The sequence below is a fragment of the Rhodamnia argentea genome, chromosome 3 (assembly GCF_020921035.1).
Source record: "Rhodamnia argentea isolate NSW1041297 chromosome 3, ASM2092103v1, whole genome shotgun sequence".
NCBI lineage: Eukaryota > Viridiplantae > Streptophyta > Magnoliopsida > Myrtales > Myrtaceae > Rhodamnia > Rhodamnia argentea.
The window spans coordinates 11,746,330-11,765,849 of NC_063152.1; the positions used below are offsets into that span (position 1 = coordinate 11,746,330).

At 39.8% G+C, this 19,520-nt stretch overlaps 3 protein-coding genes across 7 annotated transcripts; all 3 read left to right on the forward strand.

The window, feature by feature from the left end:
• Positions 1-284: 284 nt before the first annotated feature.
• On the forward strand, positions 285-9,706 carry LOC115753777 (lipid droplet phospholipase 1). 4 transcript variants are annotated; one of them, XM_048276127.1, is made up of 12 exons: positions 286-891; positions 2,666-2,807; positions 4,525-4,592; positions 5,215-5,285; positions 6,309-6,569; positions 8,030-8,193; positions 8,288-8,343; positions 8,438-8,490; positions 8,847-9,015; positions 9,098-9,195; positions 9,281-9,388; positions 9,516-9,706. In XM_048276127.1, exons 1-11 carry the CDS (start codon positions 693-695, stop codon positions 9,383-9,385), a joined length of 1,386 nt encoding a protein of 461 aa, XP_048132084.1. In that variant the 5' UTR covers positions 286-692; the 3' UTR covers positions 9,386-9,388; positions 9,516-9,706. The 4 variants fall into 4 exon arrangements, 3 of the variants coding, with proteins under 3 accessions (XP_048132084.1, XP_030548441.1, XP_030548444.1); XM_030692584.2 differs by adding an exon at positions 1,262-1,467 and having other exon boundaries at positions 751-891; positions 9,281-9,706; XR_007197808.1 differs by lacking the exon at positions 9,516-9,706 and having other exon boundaries at positions 285-891; positions 9,081-9,195; positions 9,281-9,331.
• Positions 9,707-11,698: 1,992 nt separating this feature from the next.
• LOC115753768 (14-3-3-like protein D) lies at positions 11,699-16,113 on the forward strand. Of its 2 annotated transcripts, none has more exons than XM_030692559.2 (7): positions 11,699-11,869; positions 12,248-12,554; positions 12,650-12,737; positions 13,605-13,714; positions 13,792-13,940; positions 15,632-15,690; positions 15,763-16,113. In XM_030692559.2, the coding sequence occupies exons 1-7, from the start codon at positions 11,797-11,799 to the stop codon at positions 15,763-15,765; spliced, it is 789 nt and encodes a 262-aa protein (XP_030548419.1). In that variant the 5' UTR covers positions 11,699-11,796; the 3' UTR covers positions 15,766-16,113. The 2 variants fall into 2 exon arrangements, with proteins under 2 accessions (XP_030548419.1, XP_048132097.1); XM_048276140.1 differs by lacking the exon at positions 11,699-11,869 and adding an exon at positions 11,980-12,004.
• Positions 16,114-16,776: 663 nt separating this feature from the next.
• Positions 16,777-18,124, forward strand: LOC115753781 (olee1-like protein). The gene is made up of 2 exons (XM_030692591.2): positions 16,777-17,152; positions 17,585-18,124. The coding sequence occupies exons 1-2, from the start codon at positions 16,990-16,992 to the stop codon at positions 17,926-17,928; spliced, it is 507 nt and encodes a 168-aa protein (XP_030548451.1). The 5' UTR covers positions 16,777-16,989; the 3' UTR covers positions 17,929-18,124.
• The last annotated feature ends 1,396 nt before the right edge of the window (positions 18,125-19,520 follow it).

Genomic DNA, 19,520 nt, shown 5'->3' on the forward strand with positions numbered 1-19,520 from the left:
CCCAACAGGGCTTGCTCGGCGGTTGGGCTGCCGAGTGGGCCTCGCTCGGCAACCCAACTACCGAGCGAGGCCCAAATTGGTAAATAATTTTTTTTAAAAAATAGTTTCGTAAATATTTTAAAAAAAAATTAAATTGAAAAAAAAACCCGTCGATTGTTCACCCGCTGTTGCGGCTTAAGTTATCGGAATAACACAGTTCAAAAGAAGCAGCAGAGGGAGCCACTTTCTCGTTCTCTTGTCTCCTACTTCACAGTTCACACAACCTACCAGATTTTTCCGTCCATCGCCACCGCACAGGTGTCCTCTCAGTCTTCGCTTTCCAACGAACGCCAAAATGTATCGACTTTTTTCCCAAAATTCGCAAGAAATTGGAGAGAAAGACGCAAGCTTTGGCCTTTTGCAGGCGGCAATTCCGATTCTGCTCCTGAATTTGGCAAGTAATTCCAAAATCTTTGGTGGGTGCGCGAGCGTGGGTGCGCCAGTTCTTGAACCCATCACCAATGTCCGCACGGCGAGAAGACCGAGAAGCGTGGGCGCTGTCTGCATCGCCTCCTTCTGATCAGTGAGGATAACAAAATTTATGGCGATTGGTCGAACACCCTGAAACTGCGCGAACCCATCTCTCTCTCTCTCTCTCTTCCCGTGCTTTGTTGGCTTCGCCCATCTGGAGCTTTCTGGCTTTGTCTATAAAGATGGCTGCGGCTCCTTTCGTACACGCGCGATGCGGTTGCTCGCCGAGGCTCGGTGGCAGTTTCAGGAACGGCTCGCACGGATCGATTGGTTCTAGCTCGTACCCTTCTTCATCTACCACGCCGTGTGCTTCTTCTTCTTCTTCTCCGACGTCGTCGTCGTCGTCGTCGTCGTCGTCGTCTTCGTCTTCTTCTTCAATCGGTAAGTCCTGTTTCGAGTTTTTTTAGATGGGCTTATTCGTTTTTTACTTAGCTATTTTGTGTCTTGCTCATTAGGTGATTGAGATATTGCCCGTAATGATTTTGGTCCTTAGATAGGGGATAGCGAACAAAGGCGGGGATGCTCGGTGGTGTGTGTGATTTGATTATCTCGGGTGGTTAGGATGAGAAGTGATGAAAATGAGGATAACACGAGTTCAAGTGCCACCAATAGTGTTGAGAATGAAGTTGGATGACACGATTATTTGTTTTCGCTAATGTAATGTGGCTAGCATCTAAATAGTATCTTAAATGCAGCAAATCTAGGGGTTGTGACATCATTTGCTTTCGTCCAAATAATGGCGTGTCTGCAGAAGGTATAGACTAGATGGATGCAAGAAGCGACGATCATATCCGACAGTTGTCCATAGATCTGTCAATTTATGGCCGGCAACTGCTTTTGGACTGTTGTTATTATTGCTACAAGTATAGATCTCTTCTAAGCAGATCAGAGCTTCGACTATGCATATTTTATCACACTTCAAAACAAAAACACACTTGTCCAAGAACTAGTTATCAGGTACATTTAAGACCAAAGATATTTCCATACCAAGCCACATTAGTTCATATCCATCAGAAGCAATTAAACAATAACATCAAAGCAACATCAATGGTCCAGTCCACTGAGTAATTTAGTGCACGTAGTCAAGATTATGGCCCCGCTTAATACCCTATAGCAAGGCCTACCAAGATACCCTTTCTTGGTAATCATAATTAGTTGCAAGATAAAACTCTATCAACTTTCGTTGTGGACTAATTGATAAGATTTTAGGATGTGATGCTAACTCTTTTGTACCTGTATACTGGTATTAGTCAATCCGGCTTTACAACCCTTCATTCTAAAATATTGAACAATTTTGTTGAAATTCAAAATCTTGTAGCAGTGCAAGAGCTTGTCAATAAAAAAGTTTTGGGAAACGGAACAAAGCTGAACTCTTTGGTGATAGAATTATTGAGGATACACTTTGAAGGGGCCTATGTAATAAAGTTTTAATTGTATATTAAGTAAGTGGTGCTTATGGAAGCCTTTATGGTCATCTGGATGTGTAGTGATTTATAGATACTCTTTAAGCATTTCAATAATCAGAACGACCCACTTTAGTCTCCTGGGGTACGTGACTTGTAGCTTGTTGCCTCTCTACCAATACACAAGTTATGTAACTAATCTAGGAAATTGGATTAAGTGTACAGGAGATCATTTGATTATATTCTTTAACTGAACTGGACGACATCTTATAGTTTTGCATGGCAGAAGAAAGAGCAACTCTTAACCAGCTTAACACTGAATCTTCTGAAACTAATTGTAATGGTGTGCTTCCAGAAAAGAAAAACCCAAATGTCACTTCAAGATGATATTGAGGCAGTAATCTTGGATATCTGATTTGTTGGGTAGTTTGCTTGTTCTATGATAATATCACTAGATGCTTGAATTTTTACTCTCTGTTTGTTTTTTTTTATTGTTTTTTTTTTGGGGGGGGTGTGGGGGTGGTTTGTGTGTTTGGTTTCTAGCCTTCAATGTTAGTCAGCCAATTTAACTGTAATAGATAACTATGCTGGCAATAGAATGAGTTAAAAACTTGTAACTGCAAATGAGCGATTATGTGTGAGGCATCTATCATTTGACCAGTGCACATTAATCAGCATTTTTCCTCAACATAGTATCTGGTTAAGAAACTTCATTTTGATCGAGGACTGAAATTGTTAGCTTCGTTTGGCAGGAATAAGTAACAACAGAAACTACCACGGTTTTAGGGCTCAAGCTATGAGCACTACTACTCGAGGAACATCACCGTGGGGAGCTATGAGTCTAAAAGATGAACCAGACCATCTGCTTGTTCTGGTACATGGCATCCTAGCAAGGTATTCCTACAATAGCAATTTAGCAGTAGGATCTGTTATTATCTGCTGAAGGGATTGTAATGAAGTAGACTACCCTAATCATTCTTCTGTACCTGTCCTAAGAACGAAAAAACATATGGTGGTAGTCACATGACCATGAAAAAGAGTTCTCGTCCTAGGCACTCTCAAGTGCTTCTTTATCTATCTTACAATTTCTATTGATGTTTATGTTAAAACTTGTCCATGCATTGTACGTAGTGCCAGATCCATGCGAGAATCCTTGGCATCTGTTGGGTCTTTTGATCTATTTTAAAAAGATTTTAAACTGAGACGCATATTGACAATTTAGGTGTATTTGCAATGGTAGGATCTGTTCTTTTGCTTCATTAGTCTGGACATGCAGTTAAGGTCTATCATAAAGCATCTCTTGTTAATACACTGGTGACTCCAAACAAATCCCCCAACCCCCAAAATAAAAAGGAAATTAATAAAAAGGAAATTTTTGTGTATGGCATCTGGGTAAGGTAATCGAAGCAGAAATAATATTAATAATGTAAGCTGCTCGCAGGCACTATGGTGACCAACACCAGATACAAAAATGACACAACATTGTCCTCTTTGGCTCCTTTTTCTCTTTTTTTTTTTTTTTTTTTTGGGTGGGGGGAGGAGGGGTGTATTTACTTGCGGTAATTGGCACCACTGTGTCTCTGTGTGAGCGCGTGTTTCCTGAATAGGTGACTATTTTCAACCACAAGTGAGCAGTGCAGTGGAACTACATCCTATTACAATCCCATAATTACAACACTAATGTCACGTGATGACATGAACAGGCCTATGTAATTCTCTATGAAAACCAGACATAATCCTCTTAGAAAAAGCAGACATAGTGAAGCATTGATACTTTACGTAAATATAAACATGCAGAAGCTTAACCTGAACATCTGACAACTGATGAAAATGGAGTCTCATTTCTATTCTCCAAATATGGTGAAAGCTTTGCCCTTGAAGGAGGTTATAGCCCAATGCAGCATCTCAGTCCCAATCTCCCTGTTCCCAGGGGAACTGACATATAGATTTCATTTTGTTCCATGCAGGATTGGTCAAGTATCAATGGAAAAATAGATGATTTCTGGTATCTGTGAAACAATTGTAATGTAAACGATACTAAGGGACAATCAAAAGTTCCACTGTTATGATAATGGCCATGTTAATGAGTGCGCAGGAGCACTTGTAGACTTACTTTACAAGGAAAAAATCAATTTCCGAAGTACTGGTTATGCATAACATGAGACTAGGGTATTGGGAAATGAAAATTTTCCTTAATTGGTTGGTTAAGTTTCCCTAGGGCACTCATTACCAAAATCCTCATAATATTTCCACACTCTTTCTTCCATGAGTACTGTCGGTTATATTGTTCATCTGTACTTATCCTGTAGTGTCGGTTTGAAGTATAGATCCTTCTATTAGGTGTATCTCTTGATCTCAATTGCAATTTTCACCTGAAAGTTGTACAATGATCACCAGTATGAGTTGGCTATATTAGCAGAGTTTTGCTTCTATATCTCTTAATGAGAGAATTGACTGTATAAATAAACTTGCGTGGTTCAGATTCAGGAAAATGCTGAAGTCACTAAATGTCGTTGGAATTGTCTTGATTTTTGACAGAGGCAATGATTTTAATTGTTCTAGGCTTATATCGAGAAAATAACAAATATAACTGATTCTTAAAGTGTTGCAGCCCAAGTGACTGGATATATGTAGAAGCAGAACTTAAAAGGCGCTTGGGAAGAAACTTCCTCATATATGGTATGTTCAGTGCCACTATATTAATTCTTTCAAATAGACTTGCCATCTTTGGGTATCTCAATTCGTAAAAGTAGGGTTGCCTGTCATGATTGATTGGCTTTCTCAAAGGGAGTAGTACTCTGGTCAGAAGTGTTACTTATTAGACTTGCTTGGTTAAGCCTTTTGAAGATGTAAAATCAGGTGATGTCTTGATTTCTAGTGCTTTTGGTATTTCGAGATCAAGACATGGACCCTGATGGCTATGAGCTTCACATAGATAATTATGTTCATTTCTAACTAATTTAAAGAGTCATGAGTTTGGAATCCGTGACATCAATCCTTGGAAGTTGAAACAAGCAAATGGAGTTGAGGCTTGTCACTTCTAAGTGAGATTATTTAGCATTTGCTTTTGATCAGTGAGATTATTTCAGCATTAAAGTATATTAAGGCTCTCTTGAATGATTAGTTGACTCAAATTTCACACAACCTATTTTCAAAATTGGTGGCTCATGCTTCTAGGTAGGAGTAGGTGTTAGTGCTGATATTTAATCACTCGGATTTATGCTTATTTTTCTGTCATCTAGCATTGGAACTATTATGATTCCCACATTCTGAAACATTTGCATCTGCTCCCTAATTGCAGCGAGTTCGACTAACACTTACACTAAAACATTTGATGGTATTGATGGGGCTGGAAGACGACTAGCTGATGAAGTGGGTTCTCATTCTTCTCCCATTAGTGTTGTTTTTTCTCTGAGTTGTTTTCTTTATGCTTTCTTGCCTTCATTTCTCCCTGCTATACCTGATGTTTCGCTGGCAAGATGCGACATGGATGACATTATGGCTACCAGTTAGCTACCCATGCAACAGTCCTACCCTGGCATGTTCATCACCCGCCTGCGTGCGCACACACACTCTCTAGAGAGAGGGAGGGAGGGCAGATATAACATCCTCATAATTTGAGAGTGCTCTAATTTTTCTAAGCACCATGAATGATGATAACCAATAAATAACAATTAGGGATGATATGACAACAACGCTTCTAAATCATTCTCATTTTCTTTTTGGGAAAGTGCCAAAAACACATCTCACTTTTGACCTAATGATCAATTACATAGCTCTACATAGCTCTATGTTTTCTAATACCATTCACATACCTCTATATAAAAACCCTCATAAAAAGACCAAATTACCCCTCTTTGTTAACTTATCTTAATATCTTGCTTAGGGTTTGGATGTGGTCTAGTTTTTAGTTGTTTTTGAGTGTTTTGGATAGACATGAGAATTCAGGATTTGGTTATGGGCATTTTTGGCAAGAATTTGGCATTCACGTAGATAGGGATAAAATGATAATAGATGTGAAGGTGCAAAATGGTCTCCAAAAGTAAAACTTAGGTATATATTTGGTATTTTCAAGAGTAGAGGTATTACACATTTATGGTTAGTCTTGATGCAGCATCTGTTGCAGACAATGTAGTGGTAATGAGTTAGCCTTACAGTATGATGAGGTCCAGCATATTCTTTTATGTCCTTTCAGGCTACAATGGCTTCTAATTAATGTATCTGCCGTGATATGGAGATGTTTAATTACATGAGTTTATTATACTGTTGTTTAGGTAAAAAGCAATAAGGGATTTAAACACAAGAAGTGGAACCTTCTGTTTAAAGTTTGTGTGGCCAATGGTTCTACGCTGAGTTGACAACACATTGTGTAACTAATGATCTGATTTAAAGTAGGTAATGCAAGTAGTTCAAAAGACAGACGGTCTGAAGAAGATATCCTTTTTAGCTCATTCCCTTGGTGGGTTGTTTGCAAGATATGCTCTAGCCGTGCTATATTCTGCAAGTGCTTCGCTTACAGACCAATTAGAGGATTATATGTCTATATCTTCAAATATGGAGAAATCCTCATCCAAGCAAGGTTTGATTGCTGGATTGGAACCAATCAATTTTATCACTTTGGCGACTCCTCATCTGGGCGTGAGAGGGAGGAGACAGGTCAGTTCAAATTTTGATAGTTGATTTTTTTTATAGGTGATTTTTTAGTTGTCTTTCTTTATGTCATTTTCATTCTTTTTCATCTTCAAAAACCAAATTGTGGGAAAAATAGAATAGGCATTTGAAATTTGCCTCTTTGGTACTGGACACCTAAATTTACAATGTGAGCCAAAATCTGCATATTCTTCTGATAGACCCTTTAACCTCGTATCCATTTGATGGTTGTTACGCAAATTGACCACTTTGACTTTTTCAATGATTTAAAATTATTTGCAAGTTCAACACCACACTTACCCACTGATGTATTTTAAAGTACTTACGATCCTCTGCTTTGTTTCTTTGCTCCTCACTCTTCCTTGAATATCATTTCCATTTAGCAACCTCCAGAGTGTCCACTACAGTTTGAAATTAATTCTTTACACTGTACGTGTAAGTCCCTTGTGAATTGCACATTCGCATTTCCTTCCTTTAGAATTTCTTCTGAAAGATCTTATCTCAAACCTAAACCAAACACGAATGATCTTAAGATTAGACTGAACAGATAACAGACTGTGTTGGTGTCAAACTGCTAAATGTTAAGTGCACACACATCAGGAGTTCACCTTTAACTTAAGTTTGACCAAAAGAACTTTAACTAATGGCTATGTATCCTTTGATATCAAGAAATAAACTGCTAGAAAGAATAATCTCTCCATAACCCTAAAAAAATAAGGAACAACAAGATTTAGGGGTGTTTTTAGATTGGTTATGCTTAATTTGGAGTGTTTTAACTCCACACCAAACCACAGGTCAAACTTGTGTCTAAATGAAAATTTTTCAAGCCAAAACCAAATCGAACTATCAACAATTGAAGTTTTTTCCCCGGCCAATTACATTGGTTTATTAATTTTGTCTTGAAGAAGTTGCAATGAATCTGACCAGGTGTATGCTAATATTAGATTGTTTGGAATGCAATATTACCCACACCCACCCTTCTTTATCTTTATCAGGTGGGGAAGATGTGACAGTTGAGTGTCTAAACCTGCAAATGTTCATCAATCTAGCTTGACAATCTACTTGTTCTTACGTCAATGTGCGGATTAAAACTAGTGAGATATGTTCAATAAATGCACCTTATTTTATCTACATCTTTTACTAGATATTTCCTCTCCATTATTTACTTTCTTGTTATACGTGTATCAATTAGGATATGTTAGAAGAATGTGCTACTTAATGTTGAAGGATTAGTGTTCTAGAAGTATGAATTTCTTTCATGATGATTTACTTTGTGGGGTGAAAACTTGTGTGTCCATGGGATATGCTACCCTTTTCCAGGGTCTTTCACTTCCTTCAGAGCTTCTTGCTGCTAGTTAATTTACGTGTTAAAAATACTCCGGTCCTGATGATATTCAACTGCCAAATCCTTTTGTTTTCTTCATAAGTTAGATGTCCAATTCATGCCATAATTTTGGATTTTTCAGCTTCCTTTCCTCCTAGGTGTCCCCTTCTTGGAAAAACTTGCTGCACCAATGGCTCCATTTGTAGTTGGCCGAACTGGAGCCCAATTATTCCTAACAGATGGCAAACCTAACAAACCTCCTCTTCTACTGCGAATGGCGTCTGATTGTGAAGATGGAAAATTTCTGTGAGTGAAGAATGCTTAAAGTTAGCATAGTAAAAATCAATTTGTCCATACAGTATTACTGACGATTGACTTGTAACGGTGCACGGATTTGCAGATCTGCTCTTGGTGCATTTAGATGTCGAATTCTTTACGCTAATGTCTCGTACGACCGTATCCTCTGCTTTTGATGATTATGGTGCTTTTGTGTTTGATTTTTGGCTTCTTGGTTCTTCCTTTCTCCAAGTGAATTTCTGAGCATAAGTAGACATGGTGGGCTGGCGCACATCATCGATTAGAAGGGAAAGAGAACTCATAAAGGTGAGCAACATGATCCTCTATATTGCAGCATCAAATGCACCGAACCTTTATAGAGAAAAAATTTGGATGAGTTTTAAGTTTGATGTGCCTGTGACTTGTATATGTTATCACCAAAAGGTCAGTGAGGATGCTGGGGTGGTGTTTCTCTTTATCACGTGGCTATAGAGATGAAGTAACTTTTGTCTCAAAAGAGTACAAAACAACTACAAGTATAGTTGGAGTACTCGTGATGCTTTCCTTTTCTAAGTGGGTGGAACAATTGTGCTTTCAAGATGCTATTATCTGAGCATTATGATAAGTGAAAAATGTCTGCCAGAAAAACATTGTGTTGATATGCGACTACTCTATTCTTGTAGCCTCCTCGTCGTTCTTTGGATGGGTACAAACATGTAGTAGATGTTGAGTATTGTCCACCCATATCCTCAGATGGCCCACATTTTCCACCAGAAGCTGCAAAAGCCAAGGAGGTTGCACAGAATGAACCTAGCATAAAAAATACTGTCGAGTACCATGAAATAATGGAAGGTAACAATCTATGTTAGTTGAAACCAATGTTCTCCATCATTGTTCGTATGTTTCCATGTTCACAGTTTTCCAAATAATGCAGAGGAGATGATATGCGGCTTACAACAGTTAGGATGGAAAAAAGTTGATGTCAGCTTTCACTCGGCATTCTGGCCCTTCCTGGCCCATAATAACATTCATGTAATCTTTTTTCTACTACCTACTCTTAGTGGTAGTGATTTTCTCCTTTGATTCAACTCCTGATATGATTTTGGTAATTGGGCAGGTGAAAAATGAATGGCTTCATAATGCTGGTGCTGGAGTGGTTGCTCATGTTGCTGACAGCCTGAAACAACAAGAGTCCTCCACAATAATAGCTGCAAGCTTATAGCAGGTGTAATGTCTAAATGTATATTAGTGTCGCGAATTGATGGTAAATGCTTTTGGTTCACTGTGCTGGTGCTTTGGTTCGCCATTCGTAAAGTTCCCTTTTCCTTTTTGTGTTGCACTTGTGACTGCAATCCTTGCAGATGATGGCACTCCTTAGATGTGCCTTCGGGCGTTTGTCAGGAAAAGCAAAATGCAGAAAATCCCTCTCAGTGGTAGATCCAAAGTCAACATGAAATTTGCATAATGTTATGTCTCGTCCGTCTTGAGCATGTATTCTTTCGAGGATCATATTGAGCAATGAAATTTAATTGTTCATGTTTTTCGAAATTCGCGCAGCCTCTCTGAAGGGTAACTTCCTCTTGTTAACTTGGTATCCAGTCGATTACCGGCATTTAGTTCAATAGATGGCCTTGTTTATGCCTAATATCTGTAGCCGGGTTTCACATATGCTGTTTTTCCTCTGTACCTGGGTGAAAGGGGGGACATTCGCCTTGTCCCACAAGTGGTCACGCTAGATGACATTATTCTGACGCCACATCTTTTTCAGCCTCGTCTTTTCATTTTCGGAAGCCATTTTGAGGCAATATCGCTTCGATACAGTTCATTCGACACTCAAAATGAAGCCATGGATGGCATGCTCCTTGTGGTGTGACTATTGGAAGTTTGTCATCTGTCCGACTGGTGGTGCAAATCTGGCTTGGTAAAGGAGGAAAACAGGAGAGATTGTCTGCGCAATTTGATACATGAACTGTTTGTCCAAAGGGACCCTTGTATTATTAGATAGCTCCTTTTTAATTTTCATCTGATGTGTTTACTTCGAATTTGACAATGTAATCTTCACAAGCACCATGGAAGAACGCAAGGTACAAGGGGAGATGATGGCGAATCCATCCTTTTCTGGTTGCTTTTAAGCACAATCTGTCAAATGGGAATACAATGATGTGGTCTGTCTACTCTTCTGTTGGTATGAATAAAAAGTACATTTTCTGGAGCATCTTTCGTGAAGGGCCTGACGACACTAGAAGTACTTGTAAAAAAAAATTTAAATAAATGAAAGGACCAATTTTCAAAAGTAGTAGGCCACCTAAATGGTCGGCCCGTAAAATATTCTCGTCACTGGGTTTGGAATCCACTTACTGTCAATTCTTTTTTTTTGGTTGTCGTCGTGATTACTATTAAGACTGGAAAATTAGCATTACATATATCTCCATACATGCCAAGGTATGCCCTGAAAGTGTATCCACGACATTGCACTGGTGCCCATCATTTGAAAATTTTCAGTCAGGCTCATCGTACTGCTTCAATTAGCCGCTTGAAAGCCACGATCCTCGACAGGTGGCTTCCTACTATCGGCGACCAGTGGGTGTTGGTGACGTCGCGCCACCATGAGCGCTGATGTTCAAAATTTGCAAAAGGCGTTAACAAAAATGATAATAAAATTTGGATACTCATATTATATTATGGAAAGATATTAATGAAAATATTGAAAAAAAAAACTTTAAGAAAAAGAAACACAACCGAGTAAAAAGGAATGATAGCAAGTCAAAGTAAAAAAATCACATGCTCATTACGTACTTTTAAATAATTGATTAATACGAGAAAATGATTAATAAACATATTTAAAAATATCACCTTAGATTTGGGATAATAATTTCCTATTTTTGAGTTGAGGGCAGCATGTTACTCTCATGATGTTTAAGTATTACTATTCATAGATCATTTTTCACATCCGTTGAGACTTCGAATATACCTATTGAGTAACCAATTTCTGCCATTTCGCCGTTTTGTTATTGAAGCCTTTTTCGATTTTGTTTGATTAATGCTTAATCACTTTCCAAAATTACATTGTTCAGTGTTACTTATCAAAATTTGAGCATTTGTTTCTTTTGTTTAATATGTCAATTAATGTTTAACTTTTTGTTATTAGGATTTGCTAAGAGAAAAAAAAAAAAAGCTTGGTTTTTTTTTTTTTTTTTTTGGGTCGGTAATAAAAATGAAAAGCTTTCAGACAATGAAGAGCATCTATCAAGACATTACAGAACCAGAAAAGAAACAGAACACAAAAACAAAAAATCAGACCTCGAAATTGGGCTCTCTCAAGTATCAACTCACGCGCCAGCCTTCCGAGTGAACCACACGCTCCATCTCCCCAGAGGACTAGAGGAGATCGGTCGCGCATAAGACCGACGTGAGAAACACGCGCGGACGGTGCGCTTGGCGGAACTTTATTCCCCTTCGCGCCCACAGAGACCGACCAACCCACACCACGCTCGTCCCCGCGTCGATCTCCTCACCAGCCAGTCGCCTCGCGACAAAGTACAGAGCCATTGGAGGTTAGAGAGAGAGAGAGAGAGACTGAGAGACTGAGAAATTGCTTGAGTGCCGGTCTTTAGAGAGAGAAAGGTAGAGGAGATGGCGTCGACGAAGGAAAGAGACGGCTACGTCTACGTCGCCAAGCTCGCGGAGCAAGCTGAGCGCTACGACGGTTCGTCTCTCCTCTTCCTCCTCCTTCTCATGTTCCCTCTCTCAAGGTCGATCTGTTTTGGTCTCTTGCTGCTCTTGACGTTTGACTCCTTACTGGGTTTTCGCTACGGTAGTCAAATTTGGAATTTTTTTGAATGTTAGGGGGTTTCTGCATCTGATCCTGTGATAGATATGTCGTTCTCAATCTCGTTCATAGTGTTGTTCTTGACTAGGGTGCCTTCTTCTTTTTGTGTTTTCTGATGTTTTGATTCATTAGGGTGAAGTAGGGGTCGACAATGTTGGGATTATGTAAGTCGGGAAGTGTGGGGTTTGGTGCTTCATTTGGGTTGTCGCGGGATGTGAGCTTGATTGGAAATTTTGGCCGTTTTAAATGTGACAGAGATGGTTGAAGCGATGAAGAATGTGGCGAAGCTTGATGTCGAGCTGACGGTGGAAGAGAGGAACCTGCTGTCCGTTGGTTACAAGAATGTGATCGGTGCACGGAGAGCATCTTGGAGGATTCTCTCTTCCATCGAGCAAAAGGAAGACTCGAAAGGGAACGAGCATAATGTGAAGAAGATCAAGGAGTACAGGCAGAAGGTTGAGGCCGAGCTGGCAAACATTTGTGGGGACGTAATGAAGGTGATCGATGAGCATTTGATTCCTTCATGTGCTGGTGGAGAATCGGCTGTGTTTTTTTATAAAATGTGAGTGACTTTTTCAGATTGCATGTTTCAGATTTTTGTGTTGTTTCTTGCGTCTGTTGAGGATTTGAGGAGTTTGAGTGCGTTATATCTTGCAGGAAAGGAGATTACTATCGTTATTTGGCCGAGTTTAAGGCTGGTGATGACAGAAAGGAGGCAGCTGATCAGTCTATGAAAGCATATGAGGTACTTCTCTTATCATAGTAATTGCTTTAGAAATGGTAAAAGTCATGTGTGTTTAGTTTAGTCCAATGGGTACGTAAATGATGGTAGAGATGACCGAACTGAGTCTAAAATGATAGAAAAAAGATCCTTAAATACCATCTAGTTGCATGAGCTTGGCCTCTTATTCATCTTCCTGTGGTTTAGTTGCCACAGCTTTATTGAATAAAGAAGGGATTATGATTCCCTTCGCTGCGGGTAGATTGACAATGCTTTGAATCTTCTCGCAGATTCTAATACTAGCATTTGGAAGAGGTATAATCTGATGTTATCCTCCGGTTGATATTGATGTACTTCCTATGAATGATAGATGTATTTATAATTAGTTATTGCACTTAGAGTCATTTGTGACTAACGCTTTGCTTGCTTCCTGTGTCACTGTGTTTCTGATTAAGTTTCATTATGCACTAGTCAATTGAGAAATGTGAGAATTTTAATTAAAAGAGATAATTCTATATCTGTCTTCATTTAGTTTAGAAAAATGGCCACATCTTGTAAGGAAAAAGCCTCTTTTGGAAAGAAAATACCTTAATATCATCTTCTTCTTCTTTTCAGAATATTCAAGTGTTAAATGACTGAAAACATCATTATGCAAGAAAGAAGTCCTCACAAAGGCTTGTCAAACTAATGTTTTTCTTGAAAAAAAATAAAAGTGCATTCTTTGTACATTTCCAACAGGTCTTTTGGATTCTGAAGTTTGTATTGTCTGTCTGTACTCCTCTTAATGTTTTAGTTTTTCTTTGATCTGGAGTCTGTGCTTCTAGTATTAGTTGATTTCCATCTTTCTTTGTTTAATGAGTCTGAGCTACCATAATGCCTTTTTCGTGACAGATGGCTTCCACCACAGCAGAGGCTGATCTATCGCCAACGCATCCAATCAGATTGGGTTTGGCATTGAACTTTTCTGTCTTCTACTATGAGATCATGAACTCTCCTGAAAGGTATGTGCTGCATTGCTCATCAATTTTCTTTTGAGCAACCAACATGAGCCCATCTAATGAGACAACTTGTACTCCAGGGCCTGTCACCTTGCAAAGCAGGCTTTTGATGAAGCGATCTCAGAGTTGGATACTTTGAGTGAGGAATCCTACAAAGACAGCACATTAATTATGCAGCTTCTAAGGGACAATCTGACATTATGGACTTCTGACATCCCTGAGGATGGAGGTAAATAAGCGATATCTGCAATGCTAGAACGTCTTTAGATTTTGGTTTTCTATAGCTCTTATGCAGATATTTTGTCAGAGCTTTTATGCAGATTAAATTTATCATTGGAGACCAAATCATTATTATTTTTTCATATTATATCTTTTGATGGAAATGTTTTTCTAGTTTTAACACTTTGTACCTCAGACTCGAAGTGGTCCAACACTTCCTTGGATCCCATGCATTGGCAGACCTTTGTGTTTGAGTTTAATGAATGACTTCCCTAACTTAGGGCTTTAGTCTAGAAGTTTATCCTGAAAAGTCCCATCTAAATTGTCTCTTTGAAGTCTCCTCTTCCCCCCTTCATTTAAGCTTGTGGTTTAGTGTCTTTATTGGTCCGTGCTGCCACTAGGTTTCTTACCACATTATCTGTTAAGTGTTCCGTTAAGAAGGTTAAATATTACTGAAGTCGATAAGAACTTTAGATCACTCTAATTTGACATTCTGCTAGATTAAATTTTATCCATCCCTCGATATGGTGTCGCCGCAATGTAGACTGTCCATAAGCATTTGAGACTCTTACTCTGAGGACTATTTAGTTTTCTGAATTTCCTGCAAGCTTCTCTACGTCAGTTACTTTAATCTTCTAATTACATAGCAGAGAACATGTACAAGTAAGTGAAAGGAGTCCATTCTGAGCCATGAACTTCCTATATACAAGTGAAAGGAGCCCATTCTATAGCATGAACTTTCTATGTTCATGTGCTGCAAATCATTGCTCGGGATGTCTCCTTTTCCAATCTGTCATATTATTATGATCTGTCCACTATGTATGTAATGTTCAACAGGCATTCGAATGATGTATGCATGTATTGATTGTTGAAGTATCAAATCAATATTTCATCTTGACCCCATTGAGGGGGGATAAGTCCTTGGTATTGTTTGTGTGGTCATTTAGTATTCTCATTAAAGTGGGTTAATATCACACTTCTGGGTAGTATGGGTACTTGGTTTTCTTTTTCTTTTTGTCTAATTAAAGTGTGAAGCATGGTCCTTTGATATGAAAGCTTGATCCTAGTAGTAGGATCTGAATACAGAGGGATGATTGCAAAAAAGATGGCCGCATGCCTACCACACAGTCTTCCTTTTGTTGATATAGGCTTTAAAGTTGCAATTGGTGGTTGGAGATCTGGATTCGTCTTTTCTTAACTAAACAAAATAAAATCTAAGTAGCATTTTATATTTGCCATACAGCTTGTAAAAAAAAAAGGGTATACATGGGCTGTGTTAGATGCGTCTCATATGTTCTGTCGGATTCACAATGTTGTTGGATATGACACATGTCGACACTTCTGTTGATGTTTTCCTTAACGCAAGTTGTATACCAAGTAAAAGACCATTTGAGTATGCGCTTCTGTCAAAACTACATCGCACTGTGTCCCATTTTAGAAGCTGCAATATTGCTGGTATACACGGAATTTGTTGGTTGCTGTATTTTGGACTGATAACATCAAATAAATGTTGCATGGTGAATAGTGTGTTTGTCTTGCGACCATCCCTCCTGCCAGGTATTTTCCATTCTTTGAAGGTTTATAGAGCACTTTTAGTTGCTTCCTGATTTTATGATGATAGTATTCTCATCCTCCGATCTCTGAAATTCAATGACTAATGGGTTTGCACTGTTGTTTACATATTTGCCTCCGATGATACAGCAGAAGATGCCCAGAAGCTTGACAATGCTGCCAAAGCTGCTGGGGGTGAAGATGCGGAGGTGATTAATTTGCTAAATCAGATAGTATAGCATAAATCTCTTCTCTTTTGACCTCTGGTTTGTGCATTGCAGTGATGCAGAGTGTTGCTTGGGAGCTCATAAAGGGAGTCAAATGGTTTGAGGGTGGTGTTTCCTCGTCTAGAGGCATATTGATAGACTTTTTCCTTTCTATTTCCTTTACTTTTTTTTCACTCCGTCGTCCTCTTTTGCTTGGATATTGCTACAAGCTAATTGTTTGGTGCTTGTTCTGTGCTCCCATGGTCACGACTGCTGATTAAACCCGATAAAATTATGTCAAGGGCAGTCTGCTGTACGATCTAAGTCTGTTTAATCGAGAATGTAGCGTTATTAGATGACTAAATATCATCGGTTGCACAATCGGATGTTTGTCTTTTCTAATGCTGTGGCCTACTCGTTGATCTATTTGGGGCTGTTCGTCCCTTGTGCTTCCCAGATTGCCTCTAGTCCTCAAGGGTAGAAACCAGAATCTCATCTAATCTATGTCCTATTTGACAATGTCGGAATCGATGCAAAATCTCCGTTCAAAGATGATGACTATCTGCTTTCTTCACTCCGCGGATGATCTTTCATCTTGAAGCAATTCCTCAGGTGTAGGAGTTTGCACATGTAATGAGAGAACACATATGGTCTCTATAACCTCGTGTGATCACAGGACTCTCGCATGTCTCTGAACCGGACAGTAGCCTGCCATTTTTCATGCTTGTGCCAGTGCTATTTCCCTTTGGTTGGCTTTTGCTAGATTGTTTGGTCCCAACTCTGATATTCATTGAGCTGTTCCAAGCCCTCTGTTTAGAACACTGCCCGCCTCGGCCGGGGTTGACCTGCTAACATGTGCCTCTTCCATGTCGAAATTTGTCAGGCAGCCGAAACATCCACGGCACTAATTTAGCCCTACATTGTTTGCCCTCTATTTTGAAGACCATCTTTTTCATAAGAGTCCATCCTCTCTAAGATCTACCAAATGGTCATTATGTGCCCTCTTTACAAGAAATGGTGTGTGAGAGAGAGAGAGAGAGAGAGGCGGGTCACAGACATAGAGAGAGAAGCGGGTCAAAGAGATTTCCAAACCACCAGGAGGAGAAGGCAATGACAACCGCACAAAAATAACTGCAACTAGGACATAACAAGACCTTCCCAAAAATAAACAGCTTGACTTGGCTTTATAACAAAAGGGACAAGCCCCTGGGCTCTTCCTCAGACCAGCCCCTCCTCTACATATACAAATCTCCATCCTAAGTCCAGAAGATCCAACCAACAGGAACGCATCCAGCAGGAGCAATGGCAAAGTCTCTCAAGGCTATCGTCTTCTTGGCCTCGGCCCTTTGTTTCCTGTCCCTTCTCGGGGCCGTGTGCGGCGACGACCGCTTCTTCGTGGAGGGCAAGGTTTACTGCGACACCTGCCGCACCCAGTTCATAACCAAAGTCAGCAAAGACATGGCAGGTTCGGATTTCCTTCGTCGCACTGCGAAAATGACACGATATCGTCTTTGTTCCAATACTAAAGATATGATACTGAACTCGACGATTTCTACTGTATAAATGCATTACAGGGTTGGCTCGAGCTATTAGGTAGGGCCGAGCACAAAAAGAAAAAAAGCGACATTTTAATGCAAAATAGCTCTCTCAAAGTTCATAATTTCCGGATATTTGGCTTTCTTTCGCGACAAAGATTTTCGTCGATGCGAATGTTCTTGTTTTGTAGTACTTATACATATAGCTCTCATTTCAAGCTCTGTAAAATTCTCATTAGTCGATCAAAACCACAATGCCCTTATTCCAAAATCCCTCCATATTTCACTTGTTCCCTACGTTAAAATCACTGCCCCTTTTCTGAAAATATGTCCACATGAAATGGTTCCAATATGGCGTGCAGGTGCCAAGGTGCGCTTGGAGTGCAGGGACCGCGAGGGCGGAGCCATAACCTACAGCATTGAGGGCGTGACCGACAACACCGGGACCTACCGCCTTCCGGTGGACGGAGAGCATGAGGAGGAGATCTGCGAGATCGTGCTCGTCAAGAGCAGCCAGCCCGGCTGCGAGGAAGTCAGCAACGATCCTTTCCTGAGGAAGAGCGCAAGGATCAGCCTCACCAAGAACAACGGCATGGCCACCCCGGTTCGCCAGGCCAACCCGCTCGGGTACATGAAGAAGGAGCCTCTCGCCGAGTGCGCCGAGGTCCTCAAGGAGCTCGGGATGACCGCGTTCGGCCTCGCCTAAACCCTAAAATCTCCGTTTCTTTTCACCATTTCGCAATGCAATGTCCCTAATCTCTGTCCTCTATGCAAGAGGGCAAACAAACATTAAGTACTAGTACGAGCCCGTTTGAACGTTTTGCTTGCTCATCAAGTTGACTTAGGTTTCGGCTTTTGGTGAAGTGGGCAAGCATTTCCTTGATCAATGCTTTATGTACGTAGTTTGCATGCCTGTTATTGATCAATGATGAAGCTGCAACTAAATCATACAGAAGAATAAAAAAAAAAATTTGATTATCGCAATTCGATCCAAGTTGATCTTAGAGCAACGTTTTGGCTTCGAATCATATACAAATGTACCACCAAAACCATAGGGCAAAGATGATACATTATCATCCCATCGGAATTAACGCTATCCGGTCGGACTCGACCCGATATTTATAGTATGTCGCTGTTCGGACATCAAGGGACTTCCTTGCAAAACGAGTGACATGGATAAGATAGATGAAAATGGTCAATGGTCTAAAATGGTAATTTTTCAAAGTTCGAAAACCCTCGTCTTCAAGCAAAAAACTCAATTTCTCTACTTAGGCTCCGTTCATTTTACTTAAAATGAGTGACTTGCAAAACAATTTCATAAAGCTGATCGCCATAACGCTTTAAATAATTAGTTGATGGAAACTATATTCTTTATTAACAATAAACTATATCCAAATGTTTTCATGAACTATGTATTTTCGTTTGTATTCTTTCACTTTCTAAGCAATATAAGCAATAATCGTTAAAAAATATATTTTTTAATTATTTATTTTTCATGAAACAAATAAAACCTTAAAAGAGCTCTGAAATTTGATTCATGTAATGTCGAAGAAAACCAATCTTTTCATCTCTCCAGCTTTTCACCCGATGGGGTCAACACTTATGGTATCCACATCGATGTATCAAACGATCACTTAAATGGTGTTGGCGTTCACATCAACAAATCCTTCATGTACTAATCGAAATTCTGACACTAAACCATGTTCGAAAATTCTAGTCCCTTCATCGGAAGAAAGAAAAACATTTCAATACCAAATTGCACATTGAAAAAAAAATCCAGACGCTTTTAAGCGGCATAACTCCTGGTATAAGCCCGCATAGATGACAGGAAATGTATAGAAGGCCGACTCACAGGAACGTACAATATAACAATGTTGCTTCTGCATATTTTGCAACGAAAAGCAGGTCGCAATAGCCGACATGACAGTCGAAATGAATTAATATGAGATTTGTGGCTTTGGGACGACTTCATGTTCTTAGAGAGCATAGCATTCTTGAGGACACAATTGGAGTAGCTTTGATAGTTAAAGAGTTTTTAAGTTTCACATGCATCGGCAAGAGGAAGGCATATGGGAATCCCCTGTCAAAAACAGAGGCTCGTATGCCCTCGACAGAAGGGAGCATACCAAGGCCACATTCGGCATCCGTCGGAAGAATTGATCCCAAGCCAGATCCGAACTCACCAGAACAACACAAGACGGACCAGGCGACCGCCACCCCTCTCTCATTTGCTTCACGTTGCCATTTCGCACATGTCAAAGACAAATTTGTACAGCAAATGACAGACGGAAGCAATGC